At 47.6% G+C, this 26092-nt stretch overlaps 2 protein-coding genes across 6 annotated transcripts in view; both read right to left on the bottom strand.

Moving 5' to 3' along the window:
- The window catches only part of SMURF1 (SMAD specific E3 ubiquitin protein ligase 1), a 45156-nt gene extending 30215 nt beyond the window's left edge, over positions 1–14941 (bottom strand). For 2 of the 4 annotated variants that reach the window (XM_021549594.4, XM_021549618.4), the window contains exon 1: positions 14695–14940. In XM_021549594.4, coding sequence (XP_021405269.1) covers positions 14695–14749 — 55 coding nt within the window. In that variant the 5' untranslated portion in view covers positions 14750–14940. Of the gene's footprint in view, positions 1–14694 lie in introns of all 4 variants that reach the window. The other 2 variants (XM_021549603.4, XM_021549611.4) reach the window with 2 other exon arrangements.
- A 3528-nt stretch (positions 14942–18469) lies between these two features.
- Positions 18470–25556, bottom strand: KPNA7 (karyopherin subunit alpha 7). 2 transcript variants are annotated; one of them, XM_085592140.1, is made up of 11 exons: positions 25513–25556; positions 24944–25046; positions 24166–24306; positions 23541–23626; positions 22603–22871; positions 22053–22135; positions 21344–21607; positions 20769–21002; positions 20258–20440; positions 19684–19833; positions 18470–18689 (listed from the first exon to the last, which is right to left on the bottom strand). In XM_085592140.1, exons 2-11 carry the CDS (start codon positions 25004–25006, stop codon positions 18609–18611), a joined length of 1554 nt encoding a protein of 517 aa, XP_085448266.1. In that variant the 5' UTR covers positions 25007–25046; positions 25513–25556; the 3' UTR covers positions 18470–18608. The 2 variants fall into 2 exon arrangements, with proteins under 2 accessions (XP_085448266.1, XP_085448265.1); XM_085592139.1 differs by lacking the exon at positions 25513–25556 and adding an exon at positions 25417–25435.
- Positions 25557–26092: the final 536 nt, after the last annotated feature.

Raw genomic sequence — 26092 nt, 5'->3', positions numbered from 1 at the left:
CACCTGTGTTTGTGGAGGGCACTGATGCTAAAAGGTGAGCAGCCACCTGGACACCTGCCAAGGAATCAGCTTGTCTGGGCTGATTAGCCCAGGCCTGGTGCCAGCCCTGCTGAGCCTGGGGAGGGACATGGAGAGGTGACAGTGGTGGCACTGGGGAAGGAGGGGGACTGCAAGTGGATGTGCAGGAATAAAGAAGCTGTGGCAGAGGCGAAGGAGAATGGGACAGAAACAAGGCTTGTTCCAAAAAAAGACTGCAATTACAGAGGTATTAATAGCTTTGTGAAGCCAAATTTTTATCATTCATTCACCTACTTTTGTTCTTTTATTAACCCCAGGACTGAATTATTGTTTTCTTCTACAGGACATTTGTCCAGCTGTCACAGGGAAAACATCCCTAAGCAACAAATTTTCAAAGGAATTAGTATAAAAGCTTTTATGCAGAGGAAGAAAATGTGATTTAATAACGAGTTCCATTTAAGAACTACAATGAGAGAATGATGTGTAAGAGACTTTTTGTGGTGCTGCCATTGTTACAGGATAAGTCTTGTCTACATGAAGCACGTAGACACACTCTTTCCAATCTACCTCATCACCTATTAGTCACACAAGTGGTAAATCCCTAAAAGCACTTTGGCTCGGGCCATGCAAATGCTGGATGAACTGAGTTACATCAGTTCTCATCTGAGTTCCTGGCAATGAGCTGCACGTGATGCTGCTGTGCCCGAGGAAATGTGGGTCAATCCTGTGTGTCCCGGCGCTGGATGTGCACGCTCTCGAGGGACACAGCAGCTCTGTGACTCAGGAGCAGCGGCTGGCAGGAAGGAATTAGTGATGCTCCCTGCTGGGCCGTTCACACAGCACTCCCCATCCTCTGCAAAGGGATCTCGGAGCACTCCAGAACTCCCTCAGCAAAAGGCTCCTCCGAAATGTTCAAATGATGGAGAAGGCTGTCAGGCACTTGGTACAATAGCAGCCACCAAAAAGAAGCTACTTCCTTCAGAAGTAATTAATCACCCATGGTGTTTGGGTGTAAACACCCAGATCTCACAGCCATGTCTCAGCTGAGCAACAGTGAGATGGACAATCCAACACTTTGGAGCAGGATTCCTCCCAGGACATGCCCTTGCTGGATGTGGTTAACCAATAACCTCATGGTAGCACCCCTTTCTTCCAAACCTGATCTCCAATTAGTACCAAAGTTCTGCAGATCCCTGTTATATCCGTGTTATTGCCCTGTTACACAAGCAAAGCCACCCTCTTCACTTTAGGTATTTTAAGCAAATGTCTCATTCTTGCATGACCTAAGGGAGGCACCAAACTGGGAGCTGAATGGCACCAAACAGGACTCTGTGAAAAGAAGGCTTTTATTCCAAATAAAGCTGTATCAGCCTATGTGTTATTCCCTTGTTCTAATCATATAGGCCAGCATCTATTTAAACTGCCAAGCTAATGACTTCAAATTTGATCAATAGTCTCTGTTTATTCAGCCAAGTGCTACTGACAGTCACCAGGGATGAACAACAAAACAAACACACTGGTCAGAGCCAATCCCTGGTTGAGCAAGAAAATCCAATCCATGATGGCAAATACCCTTCGATTGAATGGGGAGGTGGGGAGGGAGCCCATTGCCCACGGACACAGACACAGCCCCTCTCCTCTGTGCCCACAGAACATTTATCCACATTATTCTGCTAACAGCCAGCTCGTGAGCTGAGTGAACTCAAGTAGAATTAACATCAGAGTGGCTCCAACTCTTATCGTGTGCCATTGCAGCTATGCTAAAATATTTCCATTTGTTGTCAGATTAAGCATGGCAGGACATAACAACAGTAAGAGGATGTCACTATGCCTTTGAACCATAAGCAGTGACTTCCCTCACTGTCACCTTATCCACTACAGAAGGAAATTTCCTTTGGAGAAGCTTCAAGAAAGACTGGAATCATCTTCTTGAAAGCAGGACAAAAAAGTTCTTGACTGAATCTCCAGCCAAAGGATGCTAGGAATGTTTTAGTTACAGACTGGCTGCAGAGAGCAAAATAAAAATAGAGTTTAGAATAAAAACAGATAAGTAGAGCACGCATAGCATTCTAGCACAGATTTTTCTTTCAAAACAAATAAACATTTTCATTGCAAAATCAGTTTCTCAATAGTGGCTTAACAATAATATATGTGGACTTTCCTCCCATTGGCAATTTTTATTAACAACTTGCAAGCTCCTCACTAAAGAAACCTCCCTTTCAAATCCCAAGTGAATCTGCAGTCACAAAGTTTGGGATCTGGGTGAAAATGTTTTAGTGCATTATTCCGACCAGGATGTTTGGTCAGAATTTTTTCAACATTATACATCCATCATTTTGTCTGTCAACAACACCTTGTTTGCCATTTTCCTTGTACAAATTGCCAGTGTTCATTACATCAGTAAATCCCACTACTGCTCTGAGATACCTTGATCAAAGGTATTACATAAATAAACTGGAGCTTGAAGGAAAAAACATGATGACTCTTCCTATACAACCTTAATGCATATTCAGAAACAGGACATTATGCAAGTGACACCACTCAGTCACAGGACCCTGCAAAAAAAAAACATGAAGAAAGTTGTCTTGAACAAAAAGTTCTTTATCAAACTACTATACTAGCACATCCAAAGCCCAGAATTTAATACCTAAAAAACCCAGTACATGAGGATAGCTGGTTCATTCAAAGCCTAAGATGTTTGCTTTCCACTTTAAATTGACTAACTAGATTGAATACATTACATTTCGCATGGATGGTTAACAGTGCTAATATTCCAGACAAAATGAAATGCTGTATGAGGAAAATTCTCACTAGGGCTACCTCCCTCTGGATATATTCCTTGCTCTCACAGTTATTTAGTATAACAGAGCCCTAACAATTTCACTGAACAGGATTACAAAAACAGCTCTTCACAGTTCATGGCACAGAAACTCCCAGAAATATCTATTTCTTCACTACCTTCTCCACACAGGGAATACACTTGAAAAACAGGCTGACACTTGCTTTGTGGGAATCATAAACTAATATAATGTTGGTTGCTTTGTTTTTATGAAGAAGGTGCTTCTTATTTATCAAATAGTCAAGATATTAAAAGCCAGCCTTTTATTTGCATTCATATCACAGAGGACTTGCACACCTCAGAATCAGATATTGTCCAAGCACTGAATGACAAACTACTGATAAACCCAAAAGAGAGCAAGTTTTAATAAAAAATTTCCACAAGAGAAAAACCTTTAAACACCATTTCACTCCTTACTCCAATGAGCTATGTGGCACTAATTTGAAGTGATAGTGCTGTTCTTTTAATTAAAAAATGCCAGTAGGAGGCTGATGCAGTGGCTGGTGCTGGAAGCGACGTGCTCGCAGGGCGCAGCTGAAGCTCTGTGTGAGGAATTAAGGCACAGTTTCAGCTGGGTGAAAAGGCAAAACAAAACCCCTAAATCCAAACAAACATATAGGGAGTGTTATTACAGGTGCTTGATAAAGTTATCTGGATGTTTGGCTCAGAGAATGTTAAATTCTGGGGGAAAAAAAAGGCAACAAAAACCCCAAACACTCTCACTCCAGTTCATGAATCTTGGTTTACTTATAGGTGTGTGGAACTTAATTCAAGTATGTCCCTCCCCTTTCTACCTCAGAGCTCCTCTCTCACTTTCCCAGGTTGCTCCTTCCACATCTCCTGTGCACAGGGCTGGGACCAAGACCATTCTGCCAGACCATGGGAGGGTGGGTTTGCTCTCCCAAGCTCCTCATTTCCATGAGTTCTTGAGCCCTGGTCTGCTTAATGTCTTTGCCTTTATCAAATTTGACTGGTCAGATAAAAAGCCAAAAATTAGTTAGAGGAGAATGACAGGTGAGATCCCTTTTCAGCCTGGTAATTTTTCAGTCTGGAAAAAAAGATTAAGCTTGTCCTGTAAGTTTATCCATCAGCCTGATGGTCAAATAAGGCAGCACTTTGTCCTGGAAAGTGTAGACAGCTTCCACATTCCAGGTTTCACTGCTGATTTGTGAAACACCATAAGGCTAAATAACTGATTAATCTACAAGAAATCCTCACAAAAATATTTGCTGGATTATTTCCCACTTGGTCTTGCAACATCTTAATTCCAACAGCCCAGAAGACACAACCACAGGAGCAACCACATCCAGGGCATAAAAGAAGAGCTCTGCCCTGGCATCTGGGAGCATGACAATCCTTAAAACCAGCAGCTGCTCCTCCTGATACAGCCTCCCTGGGGAAGGAAGATCCCAGAACCAAGCAGGACATTTTGCCTTTACTTGGCATATGGAGCAGCAAAGAGAAGTGAGTTTATCCACAAGCTTCTGGTATATTTACTCACCACTCCTACAATGACTATTTCAATCACGTTTACGCTACCAGCATCATCTCAAACATCACAGATAAATCTGTTTTCTTCGGCTGTTTCAAAGTCTGTTTTCTCTCTGCACACTTGCAGGATTTACATCCTAAGGCAATGAGAAAAAAACCTGTTACTACTTTCCAACTGGGCTTTATTTTCTCCCCCCCCACCCTTCCTATCAAAAATAGCTCTCATCTACGTTCTCGTTCAATTTGGAAGTAGCACATGCAGACTTGATAAGCATCCTGCAAAGGAAATGCCTTGAATTGCAGACTACTTACAACATATTTTCCCAAGCAACATTTATAAATCCCATTTGATGGCTGGTTTGCTAATTTCTATTGAAGCTTATCAAAACATTATTTGTAACAAGTCAAATTACTTCTGTGATCGCACAAATTTAAAAAAATTATAAAAGAAACGAGTGTGACTAGAAGTCCAAGCCAAGCTGCTGGGTTATAGTGAAGTGTTATTTATCCTGTTATCAGACAGCCCTGGAACTCCAAGGAGGTATTTCATTTTAAACTAAAGAACACAACACAGAAAAGCACCTATATGCTTCTTCTGTTTGCTAAAGTCTCCTTCTAGAGCTGGTGACAGCACAATTATTGGAGCTGATTCCATCACCCTCAGCAGATCCAGGGGCTGCAGACCAGTGCTGGGCTGCCCAGCTGTCTCACACAGAGCTCAGTAAATGAGCACAGACACATTAATTAATATATCTTGAAAGAAGTCTATTAACATGAAATTCCCTAAAATTCTTGGAAAGAAGGAATAAAAGATGTTCCCATTATGGCACATTAGCTGTACACATAGGATACTATTTTTAGTTAATTATTTCCCAATATGCAAAAGTCACTCTTATAAAGAGCCAGACACTTATTCCTATACCCTGGGCTTTTCCAGAGGTAAATTTAATGTTGGGTTATTGAATGAATGATGGAATCTCTGGGAAAAGGTGCTGAGATTTAAATCTGAGTGTGGTTACATCACAGAACTTGGTTATATCACACACTTACCAAGTTGTATAAAGTCATTAAAGCCCGAGTTCAGCACTGAAGCCCTTCTCTGACTCCAGAACATTCGGAGGCTGACCGACCGTGCTGAGTTTCACAGCTGAACCACTCTCTGGCACTTTCTGGCTTCCCTAACTTCACTTTTGCCTTTTAACCTCATCTCACCTTATTTCACCACTCATCTGTGCAAAGGGGACCTCAGCAGAAGTATTTTCACTGCAGTTAAAAACAATTTCAGGGGTGGGTTAAATGCATCAGGCAATCACAGCACAAAAATGCTTTACGTAAGGGATGGCTGGGAGATGAAAAATTAGATACACAGCAATTCCCTGCCAATTCCAAAACCCACTACATTTCAGGCTTTTTTTTTTTCACTAAGCCATTTCTGCTCTCTCTGATCTGCTCAGTTGGCTATTTACAGACACATGAGATATGAACATGCCCACTGCAGCACTTAATGTGGCCATTACCTGTCTGCAGATGTTTTTAAGAAAGAGATATGAGAGACACTTCTCGGAATTCCTTGGAATATAAAGCACTGAAGTAAGTATCACTTCAAGAGCCCAGAAAATTCACCCAATTCCTCTTTCAAAGGCTGACATCAGACCTTTAGCTTACACTCACCCACTCAACTGCTAACCTAAAGTTTATCAAATGTATGGATTCTCTCCCCGTTAACAATACAGGAGCAACAATGCGGTATCTGCTAATTAGACTTAGACTTGTAAAATATGATATTTTAATCCAGAATTAAAGTGAAGTTCCCTCATGCTTATAAAAATGTCTGCACATGGGAAAGGAATCACAGCACATCAGCTACAAGGACAAAGAACACAGATTCCCTGGGAAATGCATCAATCACTGCTAGTCTGAATCAAACTGAAATTCTTCATTTTTTGAAATTCTGCACTTGTGTAGTCAAAAAAATTTGTTAAGGCAACAGTACAATCCATATACTCAGTTCATTTTCTGGAGTTTTGATAGGTTTTTTTCCCTTTTGCTCCTCAGGAAAACAGAGCACATGGATTTCTAAAGATGTTTCCTTTCCAATAAGCTTTGCAGGTCATACACCCCATGTACTAAAGAATGTGAAAGCACTGACCAGAGGGATTGAATTTTCTGCTGCAATGTCCGGTTGGCTTTGGGGGTGCAACACAGACCAAATCTGGCATGTGAAGAAGAAAGGTCAGGGCCATGAAAAAAGAGAGTCTGGACTGATGTGAGGAGTTGCCAAAATAAATAAATTATTTCCCAGTATAAATAAGAAAGGCAACGATCTTCAGTGTTTTAATCTTTATTTTCAGGAGAAAAATACAAAGAAGAGGTTGTGATATTGTCCTGGAAACATCAGGAAGACAAATTAGAAGCATAGAATTTAACACATGCAAATTTAATTTGTTATTTTGTGACGAAAACAAGATATGGAAACTTTAAATTGATAAATATATAACCATTTTATTTTAGTCTGATTATTAGAGGAAATGGGCAGATATTTAAGGAAGACAAAACTGTAAACATATTAAAAGGTCAACAAAAATGCTATTTTTCCTAATTCACTCATCCAGAAATGCCATTTTACTCCAAATAATCAAATGTATCTACAAAGATCTCATCAACTTGAGGAAAAAAGCCTGAATCCTATAAAAAAAAAATTTCTTTTCCTGACACTGGTTACCTACAAAAGCAAAAACTCCTGCAAGAGAAGGGTAATAGCAAATTAACTATGAAAGCAAAAGAAGCAAATTGTATTTTCTTCAGCAGACCTTCTTCATAATGAGTGGAGAAATAAACATCCACCATTCAAAAAAACCAACCACGGGTAAAACTGCCCATTAGTGAGGACATTCAGGGACACTCAGCAGTCCTGCAGTACACAGGCAGTGTAGTGGTCAATGGTGTGGTTTAACCCTGCCCTTCGTTCCCAAATTGCTGGACAGCTTCAGGAATCAGGACCCCGAGTGTAAAATGGGAAGCTGGTACAAAGTCCAATTCCACAGGATTTTCCATCGTTTCTTGTGGTTTAGGATTATGAGTTTAACGCATTTGAACTGCTCCATCACACAATGGCCAAGGCAGGGCAGGTGCTCACCGGAGCCCAGGACAATTCCCTCCAGCTGTGGCGAGGTGAGCACAGCTGGAACAGCTGCCTGCAGCATGGCCAGCTCACTGCAGGGATTGTGCATTATTTTTTCATTACTCCCAAACAATAATGGATTGTTTTACCCACAAACAGATGAACAAACCTTCCATTTAAATACTTTCTGTTAAATGGTATTAGTATGCGGAATAGTGCCCATATCCTCCAAAAAACACCCAGGGAAGAGGATTTTTCTGGGGGAGGGGAAGACGAGTAAAGTGGGCTCTGCCAGCTTTATCTATCTATGCTGGGAATTGGGTAGCCTTGGGGATTTTTGCCTGCTGTGCTTAGTGTCCCTGACAACAAGCCAGTTTGAATTTTGGCCTTTCACTTGACAAAAAATGACTTACTGAAGAGGAAGGCATCAAGCTATTACAGCCCTGTGGAGAGATTCTTTCTGAAACAGCATGGATGCTTACTCTGCCAATTCAACTAGAGCATCATCAGATTTATCATCCTACACCCCCAAATATTCACTATGTAGCTGCCAGTTCATAAGACAGCATGACAAAGTTCCATCCTTTCTGCTACGTTCTCCAATGATATTATATACTTTCCCAGACACAGAAAACTGTAAAATATCCCCAGGGATTCCCTCTCACAAATTACTGAATTTCCCCTTAAACACATGTGAAACAAAGTTTAAAAACACGTATCATCTTAATGCTAATTGACCTACTACCTTACTTAGCAAACATATATGCAGCTTTCTTCTTTTATTACATTAGTACTTATATAAATAATTTTAAATTGAGATATACACACTTGCTGCGTGGTTTACAAAATCACTAATGTCTCCTCTGATTTTCTCTCCCAAAAACTTCCAACACACGACTTGCATACACCCGAGCTTTTCAATGTTCAGCACCTTAGTCTAAATCCTAGAGCTAGACTTACACAGGAAAGCTGAATTTGCACTGAAGCAGCTGAAAGTGTGAGCACAGGTTTTCTTCTGCCAGCTTTCTCATGGCAGGTGACAAATTTTTGGCAATGAGGGTCAGCAGACCAGGAAGGAGATAACATCTTAAGTTACTGCAGCAGTATTTCAGGAACTCACTTTTAAGCACCTGAAACATCACAATGTCAAAGCAGCAGCTTCCTCACCACCAGCCATAATACAATAATACAATAATACAAGTGCTCCACGCCAGCTACCCACAGGCTTAACTGCAGCCTGCCAACAGACATGGGAGAGAATGTGAGATGATATCCAGGTGAAAAAAGCTGGAAGTGGTTCAACTGTAGTACTGCCCTCACAGAGGGATGGCAAAGCATCAAGGACCATAGTAAGACCTCAGTGAAGACATTCCCTAAAAGCTGAGCAGATCCCAACACAATGGTTGTCAACCTTAAGACCCAAGATTGCACTGACTCCTCTGTCCTGACAACTGTTGGTACAGGAAAGAGCAAACCCTCTGCAGTAACAGTTTAATTCACTCTGGAGGAATAAATCAGCACCTGCTTCCATGAAAAACATGAAAAATATCAAAGCTTTCAGTGATAGTCCAGATTTTAGTTGTTCTCATAGTAATACTTTGACTATTTCCAGAGGAATAATAATAGAAAAACGTAACAGCAACAAAAATTATTCCAAACTTAGGGGAAAAGATGGCAGATGAAACATCTCTTCCAGCCCTTTTATTAAAATTTTCTCCTCACTCAATTCTTACACGAATTGCTCTGCTGGTTTAGGTATTGGTTTCATACCTAAACTTCACACCCAACTGATTTATCCACATCACATCCAAACCATTCTGCTCTGTCCCGCTGCCTCCACCAAGACAGCCCAAACCAACACGACTGCGAGGAGCTGACTCAAGAACCATAAATAGCAGCAAGTAATCCAACCAGATTAAGCCAGCTCTAAGCATGGCAACTGGACTGGCTTCAAGGTGGGCAGTAATCCAGGTAAACCTCCAAAAAACACACACATGGATGGCATTTACATGATGTTCTTCTCCATTCTGTGACCCATCAAGCAAGACTCCAGCCAGCTCAGGAAAAACTGAGGGGGCTCACTGATCTTTATTTACAGTGGCAATTCTAGCAGCCTTGGAGCTGCTGTCAGTAATGTTCCTCTACCTAGCACACAGAAAATCGTGGTACAAGAGCAACCTCCTCACTGAGAAATTCAACACTACTTGTATTTCCCTGGAACTGATGATTAATTTTGAAACACAAACAGAAAGGATGATGCTACGAAATCTTAGAAATGTGATAAAGCTGTTTCAAGAAACAGACGAGAAAACTGTTCTTAGACTGGTGGGCAGTATGGAATAAAAAAGAAATCATGAACTGCACAACCACATCCCAAATTGCATTTCTTTATATGAAGACATTCAATTTGACAAAAGAAAGTTTCAAATCAGGAATAAAGTAGTTATTGTTTCTACTTTCTCCGCCGGAGGGGGATAGTCAAACAAACTCCTTCTGGTGATTTAATTTACTTCCACCAGGACAATGGTGCTGGCACAAATTTGACTTACTGGGAGAAGCAAAAAAGGAGACTTGCTCCCCATAGCCTGCCCAGAGGAAAAGGCTGCTCTTTGGATTCCCACTTTGGCAGCCCAAAAATGTCAGCTGGCCAACTGCAAAGGCTGTGCTCTCCACTTCCTCCCGTGAAAGCAAAATTTTATTTTCTTCAATGTCCCCAGAGTTACATGCCCTGAGCCTCTTTGCCATTCCTATCCACAGGGCTCTGAACAGCCACGAATTTACCTTCACGAAAGGCTGCTGCTTCCCGAGGCAAATGGGGAAGGGAGGCAGAGGCAGGCGAAGTGCCTCACTCAGCACCACACAGGAAATCTGCGGCCAAGCTCCGCACGGAGCTCCAGCCCCACGCTCCAGTCGCAGACGTGGGGAAGAGAAAATCCTTACGAGAAGAAAATAACAAGACACGGATTTCGACAGGTTCCCAGGTTACCACACTAAATAAATTTGGAGCTACCCAACTGCTGCTTCCCACTGTGTCCCCCATGGCACAAAGCTGGCTCGATATTAAATACCAACTGCCAGGGAGGCTGGGATGAGCAGCCAGCTCTTCCTGCCCCAGTGCTCTTCACCTGGAACCAGTGGTCCTGATGCCCAACCATAAAACTACAGCCAGCCCATGATGTATTTACCATGTCTGATTGAGAGATCCCTACACAGATATTCACTGTTCCTGAACACGGGACAGGAAAGCGTCCAGGTCACCAGTATTAGTGATGCTATTGATCAGTCAGTTAACTCTGCACTGGTCGATGCATTAGTCATGAAAGGGAAGTAAAACATCCTGACATTTGGGACACGCTTTATCCTGTGCCTTTGTAACAATCCTAAGTGAACACTGCTCTAATGACAACATAATGTTTTATCTTCTACTTGAAGTCACTGCGCTCTTTTATGGATTCCTTGAATTACAAATGCAGAAAGTCCCAAAGCCACCCATTTACCAGCTATCAACTGGCCAGACTTTGTGGCTGGGGCTTCCCTGAACTGGCTGACTACACTGAGCTGGAAGTGTGTGCAGGATACTCATCTGTGTCACTTCTTCCCTCTTCCCCTTTCTTTGCCACTGCTAAGCACAACCACCTTCCTTACAGGAATCAGATTTATCATCTACAAATCCCTCTTGCTTCCTTCTCACCTCACAGCAATCACCTGCTTCATGTTGTCTTCCTCACTCCTCCCTGATGCTTCTGACACTGCACTTTCTTACCCCTCACACCTGGGAGGATCCTCACCTACACACGCCTTCCAAAACTGCCCCCACGAGCAGCAAACCTTCCCAGGCCAGGTTTTCCAAGGAGGAACTGAGTACCACAGTGAAGTGAGGTGCTTGGAGAAGATTATTTGGATCCTCCTGTGACACCAACTCTGGCCTCTCTGTTAAAGAAGCTATTTTGCCATCAGTCCTCAACACAGCCATTTGACCATGTATGTGAGATCCAGCTAGGAAGTGATCCTTAAAGTTTAAATTTCCTTAGTTCCACAATGGCTCCAGAAGCCAGCCAGCTTTTAACACCTCAGCTGAGGTGTTTAAAAAGCCAGAATCAATGAAACTAGAACCCAGCTTGCAGCTTTTTTGGTTAAGTTCCATGTTTAGTCCATTTCTTCATGGCCATTCCAGTGCCATCTGCAACCTTTGCCTACAAGCTACCTGGATCAGGGTGTCTGCCATACCCAGCACGATGAGACTGCAGTTTTCACCAGTGCTTGTGGGTGATACAAGTGTGAGCGAGGTGTGTGTAAGCCTTGGAGATGATGAACCCTTTGGAACTTCCCCAGGGAGCAGCAGCAAACAAAGGTTTCAGAGAAGCACAAGGGTAAAAAAGGGACACGTGCTCCATGAAGGTGTCCTGGTCTGTGGGTCGTGTTTCTCCTTGACCCAGCAGACCCTGAGCACATTTGGCAAGGATGTGCACTCACAGGATCACTTTATTTTTCCATCCTTGTGCTGGCAATTCTGCCACTGCTGCGCTGCCCTGATGGCAGCACAGATAGGAAGAGACCATAGATTTAACAGAAAGTTTTCTCTTACTTTGCCTAAAACTGTCTGGCTCTTGCATCACCAGCTGGGGTAAAGGCTTTAGTGAAAAGGAGAGGAGAAACTGAGATATGACAGGAGATTAGCATATTTGAGATCAACAGGCCACAAAGCCATTTTAACCTGTCATGCAACTCATTGTTACATTGAGGTTTTTAGTATTTCTGCACAGGGTGCATTATTTGCCATTTTACTTCATTACAATTTGCATCAGGCTAGGACTGACATCCTTACACATTCTGTATAAGCTGGGAGACCACTTCTGCTAATCATCAGCAGATTGAGAACTTTTGCTTATATTCACATAAATAACCCCAACACTCCGCTACTGTAAATACCTTTAGAACAAATGAGGAAAAAATTATGATTAAAAAAAATCACAGAAGATTTAACCACTGTTCCCTTGCCATTCACCCAATGACACTGACAGGCATACTAAGTGGTATTTACACTGCTATTTTCACTGCAAAACTTCAATGGTGCCTAATCACAGGAAACACAATGCAGGTAGTAAATCATAACAAACGAGGTCCTCTGTCTTGATTTAAATGTGCTCAAATCTCCCAAGAGCCAAGGAGATGAGAAAACAACAGCCAGGCTGGCTGCAGCTATTTGAGACAGGTAAGTCCCCAGTCCCCAGTCCCAGCCAAGAACTCAGCATTGCCCAACGATTCCAGAACTAAACTTCTCCCAGAGCAATTTATTTGTTGATTAAATACAGCAGTTTTTGTCACATCACCCAGGTTTCCTGCTTGTAAAAATAGAAGATGTGTTTGAGTAAGGAGGAGATTTCTTCGATGCAGTTAAAAATGGGGAGTAATAAAAAATAAATCTACCAAGTTGCTCAATGAACTGAAACTTCAGTCTGTTCCAGGAAACATTCCCAGCCCAGAGAGAAGACTAGTGTATGCTAAAAGTAAAAAAGCATTTTGCTGCAGCATTCAGCCTTTAAAATTAAACTCAACAGCTTCTCTCTGTTATTTAAATTATCTCCTCCAGCTCAGAAGGGCTATGACCATGGCCTAAGTTACTTAACTCACATTTTTATTGACTGACTTGCATAAAAATAAGCCACATTAAGGACTGAGCTGACATTTGGTATACATCACCACAAAACTCATTTCAGATCAAACATCATTCATACAACCTAAAAATATTTCCAGCCTTCTCCCATCCAAGAAAGGGATTTTCAGATTTACATTATCCTCACAAACTTTGGTCTTCTGAAGCACAAGCGGTGCAGAATCAAAGGATTAAAAGAACACCAGGATTTTTATTTTTTGATGATCTGCCTCTGAGTGTGTTGTGTGCCAGGAGCAAGTTAACCTGTAAGTGCAGTTTCACCAGCACCGTTTTCTCATTATTTGACAATGTTTTATGCACCCACACACAGAAGATCCCTCTCCAGAGACCAATTCTGGTCACCCAGTGCTGCACTGTGGCTTCTCCAGCCCAACTGACCTCCAAACATCCACTTGTTGCCTTTGAAAGAATGGATTAGACCTTATTTTTTAATAATTCACACAGCAGTCTCAACTTCCCAACAGCTTCTCATTAAAGAAGCAGGCTCGGCTTCGACCAGAGCAGCTTCCAAAAGACTTAATCCAGATCTTTCAGGGTCCAACATAAATTGGTTTATCCATCCATGAACCCTCCAGAGGCCTCACACAGAGGCAGGACAGACACAGTTCTGGGTGTCACCTCCTGCACAGGGAAGGAACTTCCAAAGCTGAATGCCACAATGTGCCAGGTAAGAACAAGCTGAGAGGAAGGAAGCAAAATTAAAGAAACACACTAAAAAAAAAAAAAAAAAAAAAACCTACACAAAACCATCCAGCTAAAAGCAACTAAAAGGGTATTTTCTCATTAGCAACTGAGTTATCCTCTTTGGCACACAGGAGGTTGGGGGGGGTTGTTAATTAAAGTGAAGTAAGGCAAATTATGACAGGCTGTGCTGAAAACCAGTCAGTGGGAGAGGTGGCCCTGGGAATCCTGCTGGGAATGGTGAAGAAGAGACCCCAGGGAAGAACAGCACAGGGATACCCCATGGGAGAGGGAACAGGGAAAATCCTGGGAAAGAGCTGGAAAGGGGGAAAGGTGTCACAAGGATGCCCAGGGCCAGGGAAGGTGCAGAAGAGATCCCAAAATTGGGCAGAACGCAGGGGAGCGTTATCAACAGGGATGCTCCATCGGGAGTGCAGGAGGGACCCATCTAGAGTCAGGGTGCTGGAGGGGTGGCGAGTGCCACATCCATGGGGGAGGGTGCAGGAAAGCCCCCAGGAAGGAGAAGCGTGCCCTGAGCTGCTGGAGAACGAGGGGGACACAGTGACAAACCCCCGCCCTCCTCACATTTATGTCACCCCAAGGGGGCTCAGCCACCTCACGCCGGAGGGGCGGGAAAAAATAGAAATACACAAAAGCGCAGAGAGGCTCTGTCGGGCCACAGAGGGAGAAGCGGAACAGAAAAACGGTGGATAAAAGTTAAGCGAGGCTGGGAGCTCGGGCCCGGCCGGCCCTCCCCTCACAGCCAGGGGAGGGGATGGAGGGGATGGAGGGGAGGGGACCCCGGGCCCAGCCCGGGGTGTGCGGCCACACACACCACACACACACACGCCGCTGCTGCCGCCCCGTTACCTGTGAGGCGGATCTTGATGCTGGATCCGTTCCGGCGGGTACCGGGATTCGACATCGCGCCTGGAGCAGGAGGAGGAGGAGGAGAAGGAGGAGGCGGCGGCGGCGCCGAGCTCAACCGGCGGCCCCGCGCAGCCCCGCCATGCGAGCCCGCCCGCTTCTCACGATGCCGGGAATGCCCGGATCCGTGTTCCGGTGGCCGCCGCAGGCTCGGCGCCCTCAGCCGCCGCCTCAGCCCCAGCCGCCGCCGCGCCCGCCCGGCCCGGCCGCGGAGCGCCGTGGCCACGCCCCCGCCACGCCCCCGCGCACGGCGGAGGGCGGTGACGTCAGCGCGCACAGCGGCGCGGCCGCGGCCGGACGCCATGAGGGGAAGGTCGGGCGGGGAAGGTCGGGGTGTGGCGCATGCGCGGGAGGGGTCCGGGGAGCGCCCCCTGGCGAAGGGGAGAGCGCGGGGGAACGGGGAATTCGGGAATGGCGGAACGGGAATGGGGTGGGGGAATAGAGGGGGAATTGGGGAGTAGGGATGGGGTGGGGGAATAGGGATGGGGGAATAGAGGGGGAATTGGGGAGCAGGGATGGGGTGGGGGAATAGGGATGGGGGAATAGAGGGGGAATTGGGGAGCAGGGATGGGGTGGGGGAATAGGGATGGGGGAATAGAGGGGGAATTGGGGAGCAGGGATGGGTTGGGATGGGGGAATGGGGAATAGAGGGGGAATTGGGGAGCAGGGATGGGTTGGGATGGGGGAATGGGGAATAGAGGGGGAATTGGGGAGCAGGGATGGGGTGGGGAAATAGGGATGGGGGAATAGAGGGGGAATTGGGGAGTAGGGATGGGGAATGGGGAATAGAGCAGGAATTCAGGAATGGGGATGGAGAAATGGGGGGAATAGAGGGGGAATTCGGGAATGGGGGAGTAGAGGGGGAATTGGGGAGTAGGGATAGGGAATAGAGGGGGAATTCAGGAATGGGAGTGGGGAAATGGGGGAATAGAGGGGGGACGGGAAAAAGAATGGGATGGGGAAATGGGGGTATAGGGGGGGAATGGGGGAATAGAGGGAGAACATGGGAAAAGGAATGGGATGGGGGAATAGGGGGGAATTCAGGAATAGGGATGGGGTGGGGGAATGGGGGAATAGAGGGGGAATTCAGGAATAGGAATGGGAAAACAGGGGAATAGAGGGAATGGGGGAAAAGGAATGGAATGGGGGAATAGAGGGGAAATGAGGGAAAAGGAATGGGAGAATAGAGGATAATAATGGGGGAATTGAGCAGAATAAGAGCAGGATGTGGGGGGAAAGGGTGATGGGGGATACCTGAGGAACAGCATAGGGGCAAATAGAGGTGGAATGGGAGGAATTGGGGTGCCTAGGGCTGTCCTGGGATGAAAAGGGACAAATAGGGTCCCTTTAGGGATGAATAGGTGAGCTCAGGGGTGGAACAGGGGCAACATGCAGGGTAGCAGGAGGGTGACAGGGTGCCTGGGGGTGAATAGGGGCTCTCACAGTGGCATGGAGGATGTATGGGGGGACACAGAGGGAGCACAGGGATGCCTGAAGGTAGCATAGGAATAAAGGAGTCTTAATTTGGGGTAAACACCACTACAGGCGGGGGCAGTGCCTGTTCCATCTCCAGAAAAGGGACAGCACCTTCTCACTGTCTACAACTCCCTGATGGGAGGGTGCCAGGTGGGGAATGGACTCTTCTCCCAAGTGCCAACACAAAGGAAAAAGCCCCAGGTTGTGACAGGGTTAGATGTTAAAAAAGATTTATTGACTGCTCAAGCAGTCCCCACTCCTGAGAATGTTCCAGGGAGCAGAGGTGGCACTAAAGGGGTAGAAGCTGATGGAAGTCAGTGGGAGATTGTGGAGGTCTTTCCCAGCCTTAATGATCCTGCACCTGCTCCTCTGGGGAAGGTTTTAATTAGAAAAACTACTTTTTTTTGTGCATGACAGGAGGGAGGTTGAGCTGCCCTGAGGAAGGACAGCATCATCATGCCCCTTTCACTGGTGTCCCATCCCATCCCCCTGGGAGGAGGGGATGCCTGCACTGCCCCCGAGCTGGAATTGCCCCAGAGCTGCTGCCTGTGCCTGGGGCTGGCAGGGGAGAGCAGTGCCCCGGGCCAGGCAAGCAGCTGCCTGCAGGTTGCTCACACACCCACACAGAGCCTTGGAGATCCCCAGGCACTGGGCCCAGCTCTCCAGCTGCCAGGGGAGACAGCAGGCACGTCCCAACACTCTTTTTAGGAGGGGCATGTTGTCCTGGCCTCTGCCTTCAGGACAATATTTTGTTAAGTTACAGACACAAGGATGGAAAGGAACAGCTCTGGGCCCCTGGCTCTGTTTAACACCACCCACCACAGATTTATGTCCAGCACATGCAGGAAAAAGAAATCAAGATATTTCCTATTTCTCTCTTAATCAGATCATCAGCAAAGAGCAGCCCTGCCTGGGCCATGGGAAAAGCCAACAGGGCTGGTCCACAGAGGATCAAAATCCAAACTCGGGGCAGGTACACAGGCCCCAGCTCTGTGTCTGAGGAAAGAGCTTCCTCACATTCCTTGTGCCCAGGGAGCTGTGGCCATTCCCAGGTGCCCCATCAGCAGTGGGAAGCCCACAGAGCCCAGGCAGCAGCAGCCCTGGCTCAGGTGCATGTTCAGGCAGTGCTGTATCATGTCTAAGTCCATAGTTCTGGATGTAAGAAGCACTTTGCATTTCATCAGACCCCAGTATTTGAATATTAAATAAATGATACTAAGCCCTGTTACCCATAAGTGGGGCTGCCCAGCTCCTCCCAGAGAACACATTTACTACCAACTCCCTTTTCCCTGGGTGGCCTGCAGGAGAAATGCATAAATCCTCTGATGAACAGATCCAGGGAAGAGGAAGAGCCTCTGTTTCCTGAAGAGGAGATTTCCCCTCCAGATTAAGCTGTCACATCACCTCCCACTGCCCCTGAGGCAGCAGAGCCCTGAGCCCACCCAGGGACACTTTGAAGAGCCAAACCCCCAAAGCAGGGAGGGAAAGCTGCTCCCTCACCTTGCCTTCAGCAAAGCCTTTGAGCTTCAAGCTCTGGGTAGCAAAGGATTGGGGAAGGGTCTGCTGGGAACCACCAACACTGCAAGGATGGAGCAGTGGCCAGCAGCTCATTGAGAACCCACAGCACAAAACCTTTGTGCCATGGGCTCAACTCCATCCTCACCTTCTGCTGGAGACCACACTTGGAGGGCTTAGAGAGAAGGAGAACAAGAGCCAGGGACACACCACGGAAACCTGAAATACAGGTCCTTGGAATTAAAGAGCAGAGCCAGATCGATGGGCTGCAGGCTGATGGATGGCAACAGGGAAGCTGCAGCAGAGGTGAATCATTGCCCCTGCACTGCCTCCAACAACCTCCCTTCCAAAGGAGCAGCATCTACTCAGCAGCTCCCACATCCACATCTTCCAGGTGAAGTAACACAGCAAGGCCACTGATCCACCTGGGCCTGGCTCAGCTCCTTTCCCACAGCAATGATGGTGCCTGCAGAAAGGTGAAACATCTCTCAAACAGTTTTTTAGAGCTACTTCAGCCACTTCAAGTCAAGTCTAGAAGTTTCAGAACAAAGATTTGATGGCAGCATGCTGCTCTCCTACAGCTCAGAAGAAAGATCCCACCCAGAAAACTTGATCAGGGGCTCCAAAACACTCCTGCAAGACCTTAAGATGCTACTGGAAAAACAAAACAAGCCATGTCATTTGCAACAGCAGCTTAAAGAAGGGGGGAAATAATTAAAGGCAAAAGGAACAAAGCCAAAAAGTGCAATTTATTGACAAGTTTCAGAAGTAAAAAGGCTCAACATCTCTACTCCTGACAATTTGGATGTCTGAGCTCTTCCAAAGTACCTCCACCCACCAGTTTAGAGCTGTGTCATGCTTCATCTTCAGAAGTTGAAGTCTTGTTTCTCCACTGAGAAATCATACAGCCCATCTTGGCCAGTCTGGGGCTCCAGGTTTATGCTCTCCTAGGAAGAAAATGACAGAAATTACTTATAGTGTCTGCATTTGAATAAACCTAAGCTTTTTACAGCAACTCTGTTTTATTCTTGCTTTAAAAATCCTGTTAATCTCAGTTTGACTGTAACAGAACTCCTGCTCCTTGCAGCACCCTGAAGCTGCAGTGTCCCTGCAGCCCACACAAAAGCAGCCAAGCCTTTGGGCTCAGACACCAGAAGCAAAAGGAAATAAAAGTGGCTGCAGTGGTAGAGCTCACTGAAATTAAATGGCCTGCTTGGAACAGCAACAAGCCAGGACTGCTCAGGGAGATGTTCCCCTGGAATCCAGCCCCTCCAGCAGGAGCTGGTGTGGAGAATTTCCTCCACAGCCTCTCACAGGGACACCCCACAGACCCTGCTCTGGCAAAGGACTAAACCAGACCTTTGCCCCCTGCTGCAGCTCACACCCAAAGTGAGTTCCAAGGTCTGCCAGGCCTCTGAGCCTCTTCCCTGATGATTTCCCATCTGCAAGTCTAAGGCTGGGACCAAACATGGCTCCTGTGACAGTCACTGGACCCTTGCAGCTCCTAGCTGGTGTCCTATCTTCTTTTTCCATAGATTCTTTACCATGAGAAGGGTCAAGTAATCCAAATGCAACCTGAGCACTGTTATCAGCTGAGTAGGAGGCTGCCATTCATAGTGACAAGCCAGCTCAGCTCTGAAGGAGGAAACCTCTCCACATTTGGTATTCATATCAGTAACTGCAGTAACTCCAGCTGATGCCAGTTTAAATTCCAGCAGCAAGATGCTATCAAGGCATCCATGTCTGCTGCCCAACTCATTGGCTGACAACTCAGAGCTTTTACAGACCTTCAAAAACACCTGAAAGAAGCTGCAAGGACTACTCTGGTCATGTGGAAGTCTCCTCCAAAAAAACCTCTTCCAGTATCCTTAAACTCAGTGCTTCATTCCAGTGTGTAATAACTTCACATTTTCAGCTGAGAAACAGCAAGGGCTCACATACCTCACCAGAAAAGTATTTCTCTATAATGTCCAGGGCAGCTCTGTAGACCATGGAATTCTCATGGTTTTGCAAGTGCTCAATTTTCTCCAGACCATCAAGTTCTTCCACCAGCAGACACAACTTCTCTGTTTCTCCCAACTTCTCAGCTGTCTGTAACATTGGAAAGCCAGGCAAGAAAACAGAACATCAGTAACAGGTCTGAGATGCTTTTTCTGTAATTACAATCCTGATCTACAAGTCAAAGGCTCACAGTCCCTGAATTTATGGTCCCTTCCTGATGCCAGGTATGTGACTGTGGTGCCTGTGGAATACCAGTCTCTGCTGGGGGCTGCCAGCCAAACCAGTGAGCAGAGGATGAAGAGCAGCACTGGGAACTCAATCTTGCCATGCCCTTTAGACAACCTATGGGTACTCAAGACAAAGTCCCTCTTACTCCAAAAATCAAATCATTGTTCTCACCACACAATGTGAGCATTTGGCTCACTCCTTGCTGCTCTTTGGGAGAAGGAAATCAAAAGATGAGACCTTATCAGGAAGGGATTAAAAAACAGCATCCAGGATGAACAGATCTCACCAGGAAGAGATTTGAAAGGGTGTCCAGGATGATCAGGATGGTTTTGCTGTCTTTGACCAAAAGCAGGTTGAGCAGAGGTTTGAGGACCCCGGAACGGACGAGCTCCACCACCTGATCCACTGTTGCTCCAGTTGTGAAGTTGGCCACTACCCACACAGCCTCCTTCTGAGCCTTGAAATCACCCTGGAAAAGCAGCACAGCAAAGGCATTCCCAAGCTTTAGTATGCTCTAGGATGGGCATGAAGCAAGGATAACCATTTCCCTTATCTGCAGCTTTCCCAGCCCCTTTGGGTGATGCATGGACACCTGGCAGAGGGGCCAAGGGCAGCTCCAGAATGCGTTTCCATGCAGGTGAACTGACAAATTGGAATGCTCAGGCTGTGCCAAGGATCTCAATACCTCTGAAACAGCATGCTCAGGTGGCTCTGGGGCCAAGGGCTTCACAAATGAGCCATCCCAGGCCTCCTGAAGCTCACATTGCTCCCTCAGCAGCCCTGTGCCCATCCCTTACCTTGTCAAGCAGTTCCACCAAAGGTGGCAATAACCCACAGTTGATGATCTGTTGGATCTGGTGGGAAGGCCCTGCTGCAATGTTGCTGAGGGTCCATGCTGCTTCCTTCTGGATCACTGACTTGGTGTGCCTCAGCAGCCGGGGCAGGACAGTCAGGGCACCAGCACTGATGGCTTCCTGGGTCTGCTGGTCTGTGCCTGTGACCACATTCCCAATGGCACGGAGAGCTGGAGTCTAGACAGAGATTAGAGATAAGCAGAGTCCTTACCTCAAGGGATACATGACAGAAAGCCCAGCAAGATCCCTCCCTAAGTGCTTGATCCTTCACACAAGGAGAGCATTGTGGGTGATGGCTGTTTATTTACAGCCCTGTCATCCCTCATTTGCACTAAGCAGCTTTAGAGTCTCTATCCAGCCCCAGAACAGAGCAGGGGTTTGACAAGCAGGCAGTCAGTTCCATGGGCTGAGGGGACAGCACACCTCAGCTGCCACATAGAACAAAGGCACTTGCCTCCCCTCTCCTCAGACCTTTCTACAATAAAGGACCACAGGGTGGATATTTGGTTGTTCCCTACCATAACAGTCAAATATGGGCTGTCCATGAGTTCCACGAGCCTTGGGAGAATCCCTGTCTCCACCACAATTTGGATGCGATCATTGCAGCCATCAGTCAGGTAGGAGACAGCCCAGCAGGAGTCAGAGATGACATCCTTGTCCTCATGCTGCAGGAGGATGACAAGGACTGGCAGAATCTTCTGCACAGCATCCAAGGGAGGGCAGGGGTTCTTGTTCCTGCACAGGTTTGACAGTGTCCAGGTGATGTTCCTCAGGAACCCAACCTGAAACATAAGGCAGGTGTGAAATCCTCACTGCCCCCAGGAGCCTCCCAGTCTGTGTTATCCTGGGAAGGTTCCTACAGAGAGACAGAAGAGTGGGGAACCATTGCAGAAGGACAGAGACACCACAGAGCAGCAGCAGGAAGTTTAAAGGGCAAGTTCAACCCTTCCACATGCATATGCAAGTCTGCCTTGCACCAGTTCCATCTTATTCCTAGCCTGAGAGAGTCAGAGCTGGAAAAGAAAGCCAAAGCTGGAAGAAATCACATTCACTTGGGTTGTCTGCTTGGCACCCCCAGCTTTGTGCATAGGCAGGGCCATAAAAGCAGTTTAGAGTGGGGTCTCATTCAGTTATACAAAGAGTTTGTTGTGTACAAGGCAGACAGTGGACTCGCCCACCACCCAGTGCATTAAGAGCTGTTAAATCAAGAAAATTAAGGTTATTTACTGGAGTTGCAGGTGACACCAGAGCCAGCAAGGGAGGAATCACATCATGAGCAATAAGAGCATCCCTGTAGATAGGGCCATCCCCTGGACAGATAAAAAAGGTTGGTCACTGCATCTGCCCAAGTCACAAGACAGTCAATATCAAACAGACCAACAGGCCCAGGGCTGGGTGACCCACCAGCCACACAACACCAGGCATGTCCAGGTGGGAAGGATTTACTGGGCAGACTGGAGTGCCAGCAGGCCAACCAGGCATGGCCCATTCTGTTCTCCCTATGGTGACATTAGTGGGTTCAACCACCCCAGCAGGACAGTCTTGCCCTTGGCTTTGGCCAAAATCCTCTTGCACAGCCAACACAGGATCTTAAAGGCTGCCAGACAACACTAAGAGGATGAAGAGTTGTGGGGTTTAATAGGGGCAGTAGCTTGGAGACCAATGCTTTATCTCCCCAGCAGAATCACAGAATATTCCCCATTGGAAGGGGCCCGCAAGGGCCATCAAGTCCCCAGCTCAGTCAAGGACCTCCAAATGCCCCTCCAGGTCCTCTCACCTGCAATGTTGCCCAGGGCCCACACTGCCTGCTCACTGATGTACATGTGTGGAGAGGAGAGCAGGGAGATGAAGGCTGGGATGGCCCCTCCCTCCACCACAGCCCTGGTGTGCTCTGAGGTGCCAGAGGCAATGTTGGTCAGTGCCCAGGCTGCCTCAAACTGTAGGGCAGCATTGTCAGCATGGCCCAGGAATTCCACCAGCCTGGGGATGATCCCCAGCTCGATGATCTGATTGATGGGGGGGTCCTTGTGCCTGGACAGAAGTCTCCTGTGAGAGAGGACACAGCACAGCCAGCCATGAGGAACCCTGCATGGTGCCACCACAGCCCATAGCCCTGTGGCCAGGCACAACCCTCAGCAGAGGGGCTGCCATACAGAGGGAAGACACAGCTAAAGATGCTGAAGCAGGAGCAGGGTGTCTGATGGAAGTAAAGCCCTGACATCCTCACAGCCATACTCACTGGGCATGGTGCTCAATAGTTCGAGCCAGTCAAGGAAGCACCAGCAGGGATGCAGCCTGTCCTGGACCCTCAGGAGACACCCCTGCTGCCAGCTAGGTGATGATAGCACCCTGTGGTCCTTTCTGTTCTGACCCTTGTGGGGACAGCCCTGCTCAGCACCAACCCTTTACAGAGCCAGACTCTCCAGTTCTCGTCCTGCCCAAGCATCTGGCACTCAGTTTCTTGTGGGATCCAACATAATTCCTGGAACAGCATAGGAAGGGGCAGCACAGCCAACCCCTTGGTTGGGTCTGGGCAGGACTGTGAGCCAAGCATGGCACAGAGGCCACAGAAAAGGCACCAGCTGAGATTCCCACTGCCAGTTTGGGTTACTAGGCTCCTTCTCCCTTTGCCATCTCCCTAGAGAGCTCCCCAAACAGGAACTTGCAGCCTTTTGCCCCCAGGTCCCAGCACAGCTCCAGCAGCTGGGCACATACCTGGTGGCCTGGGTGGCAAGCAGCTGCAGCTGGGTGTCTTCCTCATTTACAGCTTCCACGATCTCCTCCAAGGATGGCTGAACAATCTGTGTCACAGGGAATGATTCAGAGTCAGCCGGGGAGCTGGGACTCCCTCTGGTTTCATCTCAACAGTCAATCAGCTGTCTAGACCCAGCTCAGTCACCACTTCATATCTAAGCAGTGTCTATTCTTTATGCAACACAGTTTCGAGATGAGGCAGAGGGAGACAATCCACAAAAGCCTTCAAGGCAACTAATGCTTGTAATCAAGCAGTGAAAGAGTCACTGACACCATAATGGGCCTGTGAGCTCAGTAATTACCCCTGGCTGTGCAGGGAGCCAGACAGGAGCAGCTCCCAGCGAGTCAGAGCACCAGCCTGTTCTACCTGCCATCAAGGGAGGCCAGCAGGACATCAGCACCATGAAAAACTGCACGGACAAAGGCCAGGCAGTCTGAAACACTCCCCAGCACTGGGCATGGAGATCAGGAACAGCACCAGCTACTTAACCCAGGCCACCCCAGCTGGAATTGATAGCAGCCCAAGGAGGGGATGATTCCTGCTGCACTGATCCGACCCAGGTGCAGGGCACCAAGCACTCACCACCACCTCAGCTGCTCTGTCTTGTTCTAGAGAGGGATTCTCCTTCTCCAAATTAATGGAAATGTTTCTGCGCTTCAGGATCTGCTCATCCTTCTTGGCTTTTCTCAGCTCAACACTCACCTCCACCCTCTGCCTCCGCAGGGTCTGGGGGGAAGAAGAACACCATCCCACTCATATCTGCATTGCCCCATTCCCCGGGGAGGTCACCCCTGCAGCCCTCTGCCCCACGTTTCCCACAGGAGGAGTGCAGAGCCAGCATCTCCTCACCGTGGCCTAGAGGGTGATGTAGGGGATGGGACAGAGGAAGCCTCTCCCTCGGTGCCTCCCAAGGACATGGGCTGCTGGAAGAACCAGCAACCACTGGGTGTTTTTAAAAGTAGATTTTCCAAACCTGAAAGGCAAACCCTCATCGCCTCTGCTGGCTTAAATCAAGCTGACAGATCCTACACCTGACATCCCATACCAGCCCCAACTCCACAGGGATAATGGCTGTGGAGAGCTCAGCAGCCTGGGGCTGAGCCATCTCCCTTCCCCAGCCCACAGCCACACACCCAAAACTCACATCCCCCTGTGCCACCATGCTCCTTACAGCCCAGCCAGCCCCACACCACATCCCAAAAGCCCCCCAAACATCCCAGCTGAAGGTATCCAGGGCCATTCCCCTGCTCCCTCACACAGGTAGCTTTGGGGCCATGGACCTTGAGAAGCTCCTCCATCAGCTCCTGCCAACAGTGGGCTCTGCTGGGGTGCAAAATACTGGCACAGGCAGGTGGGTACTCACAGTTTGATCCTTGCCCTTGTTCTTGAACAACTTCATGTGCCCACCGTGCTTCCTGACTGGCATCTTGGCAGAGTTGAGAGAAGTGCAGGAACCCTCACGTGCTCTTGGGGGTCAGCACACAGCAGGGTCAGGTCACAGATGCCCAGAACCATCCCCTGCCAGCCACCGAAGGGGCTGGGACCCTCCATTCCCACCAGCAGCCTGGGCCACATATTTCCACCCCACACTCCCAGCAAGGGAAACACTGGAGATCCCCTGTTCCAAGCAGGGCTTGGTAGGATCCTCACACACTGCAGCTGAGCCACTGAACTAAATACAAGCACAAACTACCACTTAATATCAGGCTACAAAAATTACAGCTGCTGCAGTCCCAGGAGGAATCCAGACACAGACACCCCACGGTGACAGGAACACCCCCTTCCTCCAGCCCTGATCCTGAGGCTTTTACATTCACTTTAACACACAACCCAAACCTGGCAAAGCCTCTTGCCTCCAAAAGGAGCAGCTCAAGGTCTGATTTAAGGACACACAGCCACATCCAAGCCTCTCACTCAACCACAGAGCCCAACCTGGCTTCCTCCACTGCACCTCAACTAGGAAAGGCCCACGGTCACATGCAGGGACACAAAATGACGAAATTCAGCTGATAAAAAGAGATCTGGAAATCCAGAAACTAGTACAGGCTGCCAGGGGAACATCATGAAATAGAGACAGGTCAAAATAATTTCTAAGCACCTCCTAGCAAAAGCCAGAGATATACACACAAATAGACCAAGATATGGCTTTCAGACAGCTTTTGTCAGAAAAACAAGGCTTCCAGCCAGCATTAAGGGAGATATTTTCAGAGCAGACACCATCATGGGACCCCTAAACCCAGGCTGTGCATCAACACACACACAGGGGCTGATCCCACACAGATGGTGCCTCCTCTCCTCCCCTGCAGGCTTACAGCCAACACCTGCAGCTCAAAGCAGCTTCCAAGGACTCCCTCACACCACCCTTTTAAGTTCAAGGTTTTGGTGTTTTTCTCATTCTCTCTCCCTGTTTCCTGGCCCAGTAAGCAAGGCCAGGCACCAGCAGCATCAGCTCTTATCCCATGCATCCAGCTGCAAACCTCCTCCAGCTTCCAGAAGGGCCAGGCTGAGGCAC

The sequence above is a fragment of the Lonchura striata genome, chromosome 14 (genome assembly GCF_050655825.1).
Source record: "Lonchura striata isolate lonStrDom1 chromosome 14, ASM5065582v1, whole genome shotgun sequence".
Taxonomy (NCBI): domain Eukaryota; kingdom Metazoa; phylum Chordata; class Aves; order Passeriformes; family Estrildidae; genus Lonchura; species Lonchura striata.
The sequence above is the reverse complement of the archived record's forward strand: the minus strand, read 5'-3'. Positions and strand labels throughout refer to the sequence as shown.

What these genes read in the sequence shown, in the direction of transcription:
- KPNA7 (XM_085592140.1), bottom strand. Translation starts at nt 25,006, where the DNA reads ATGCCAGTCAGGAAGCACGGTGGGCACATGAAGTTGTTCAAGAACAAG. An exon ending in CTTGCCACCCAGGCCACCAG is followed by an intron (nt 22,872 to 23,540) that starts GTATGTGCCCAG and finishes CCTCTCTCACAG; the next exon opens with GAGACTTCTGTCCAGGCACA. An exon ending in AGAAATACTTTTCTGGTGAG is followed by an intron (nt 18,690 to 19,683) that starts GTATGTGAGCCC and finishes TTTTCTTCCTAG; the next exon opens with GAGAGCATAAACCTGGAGCC.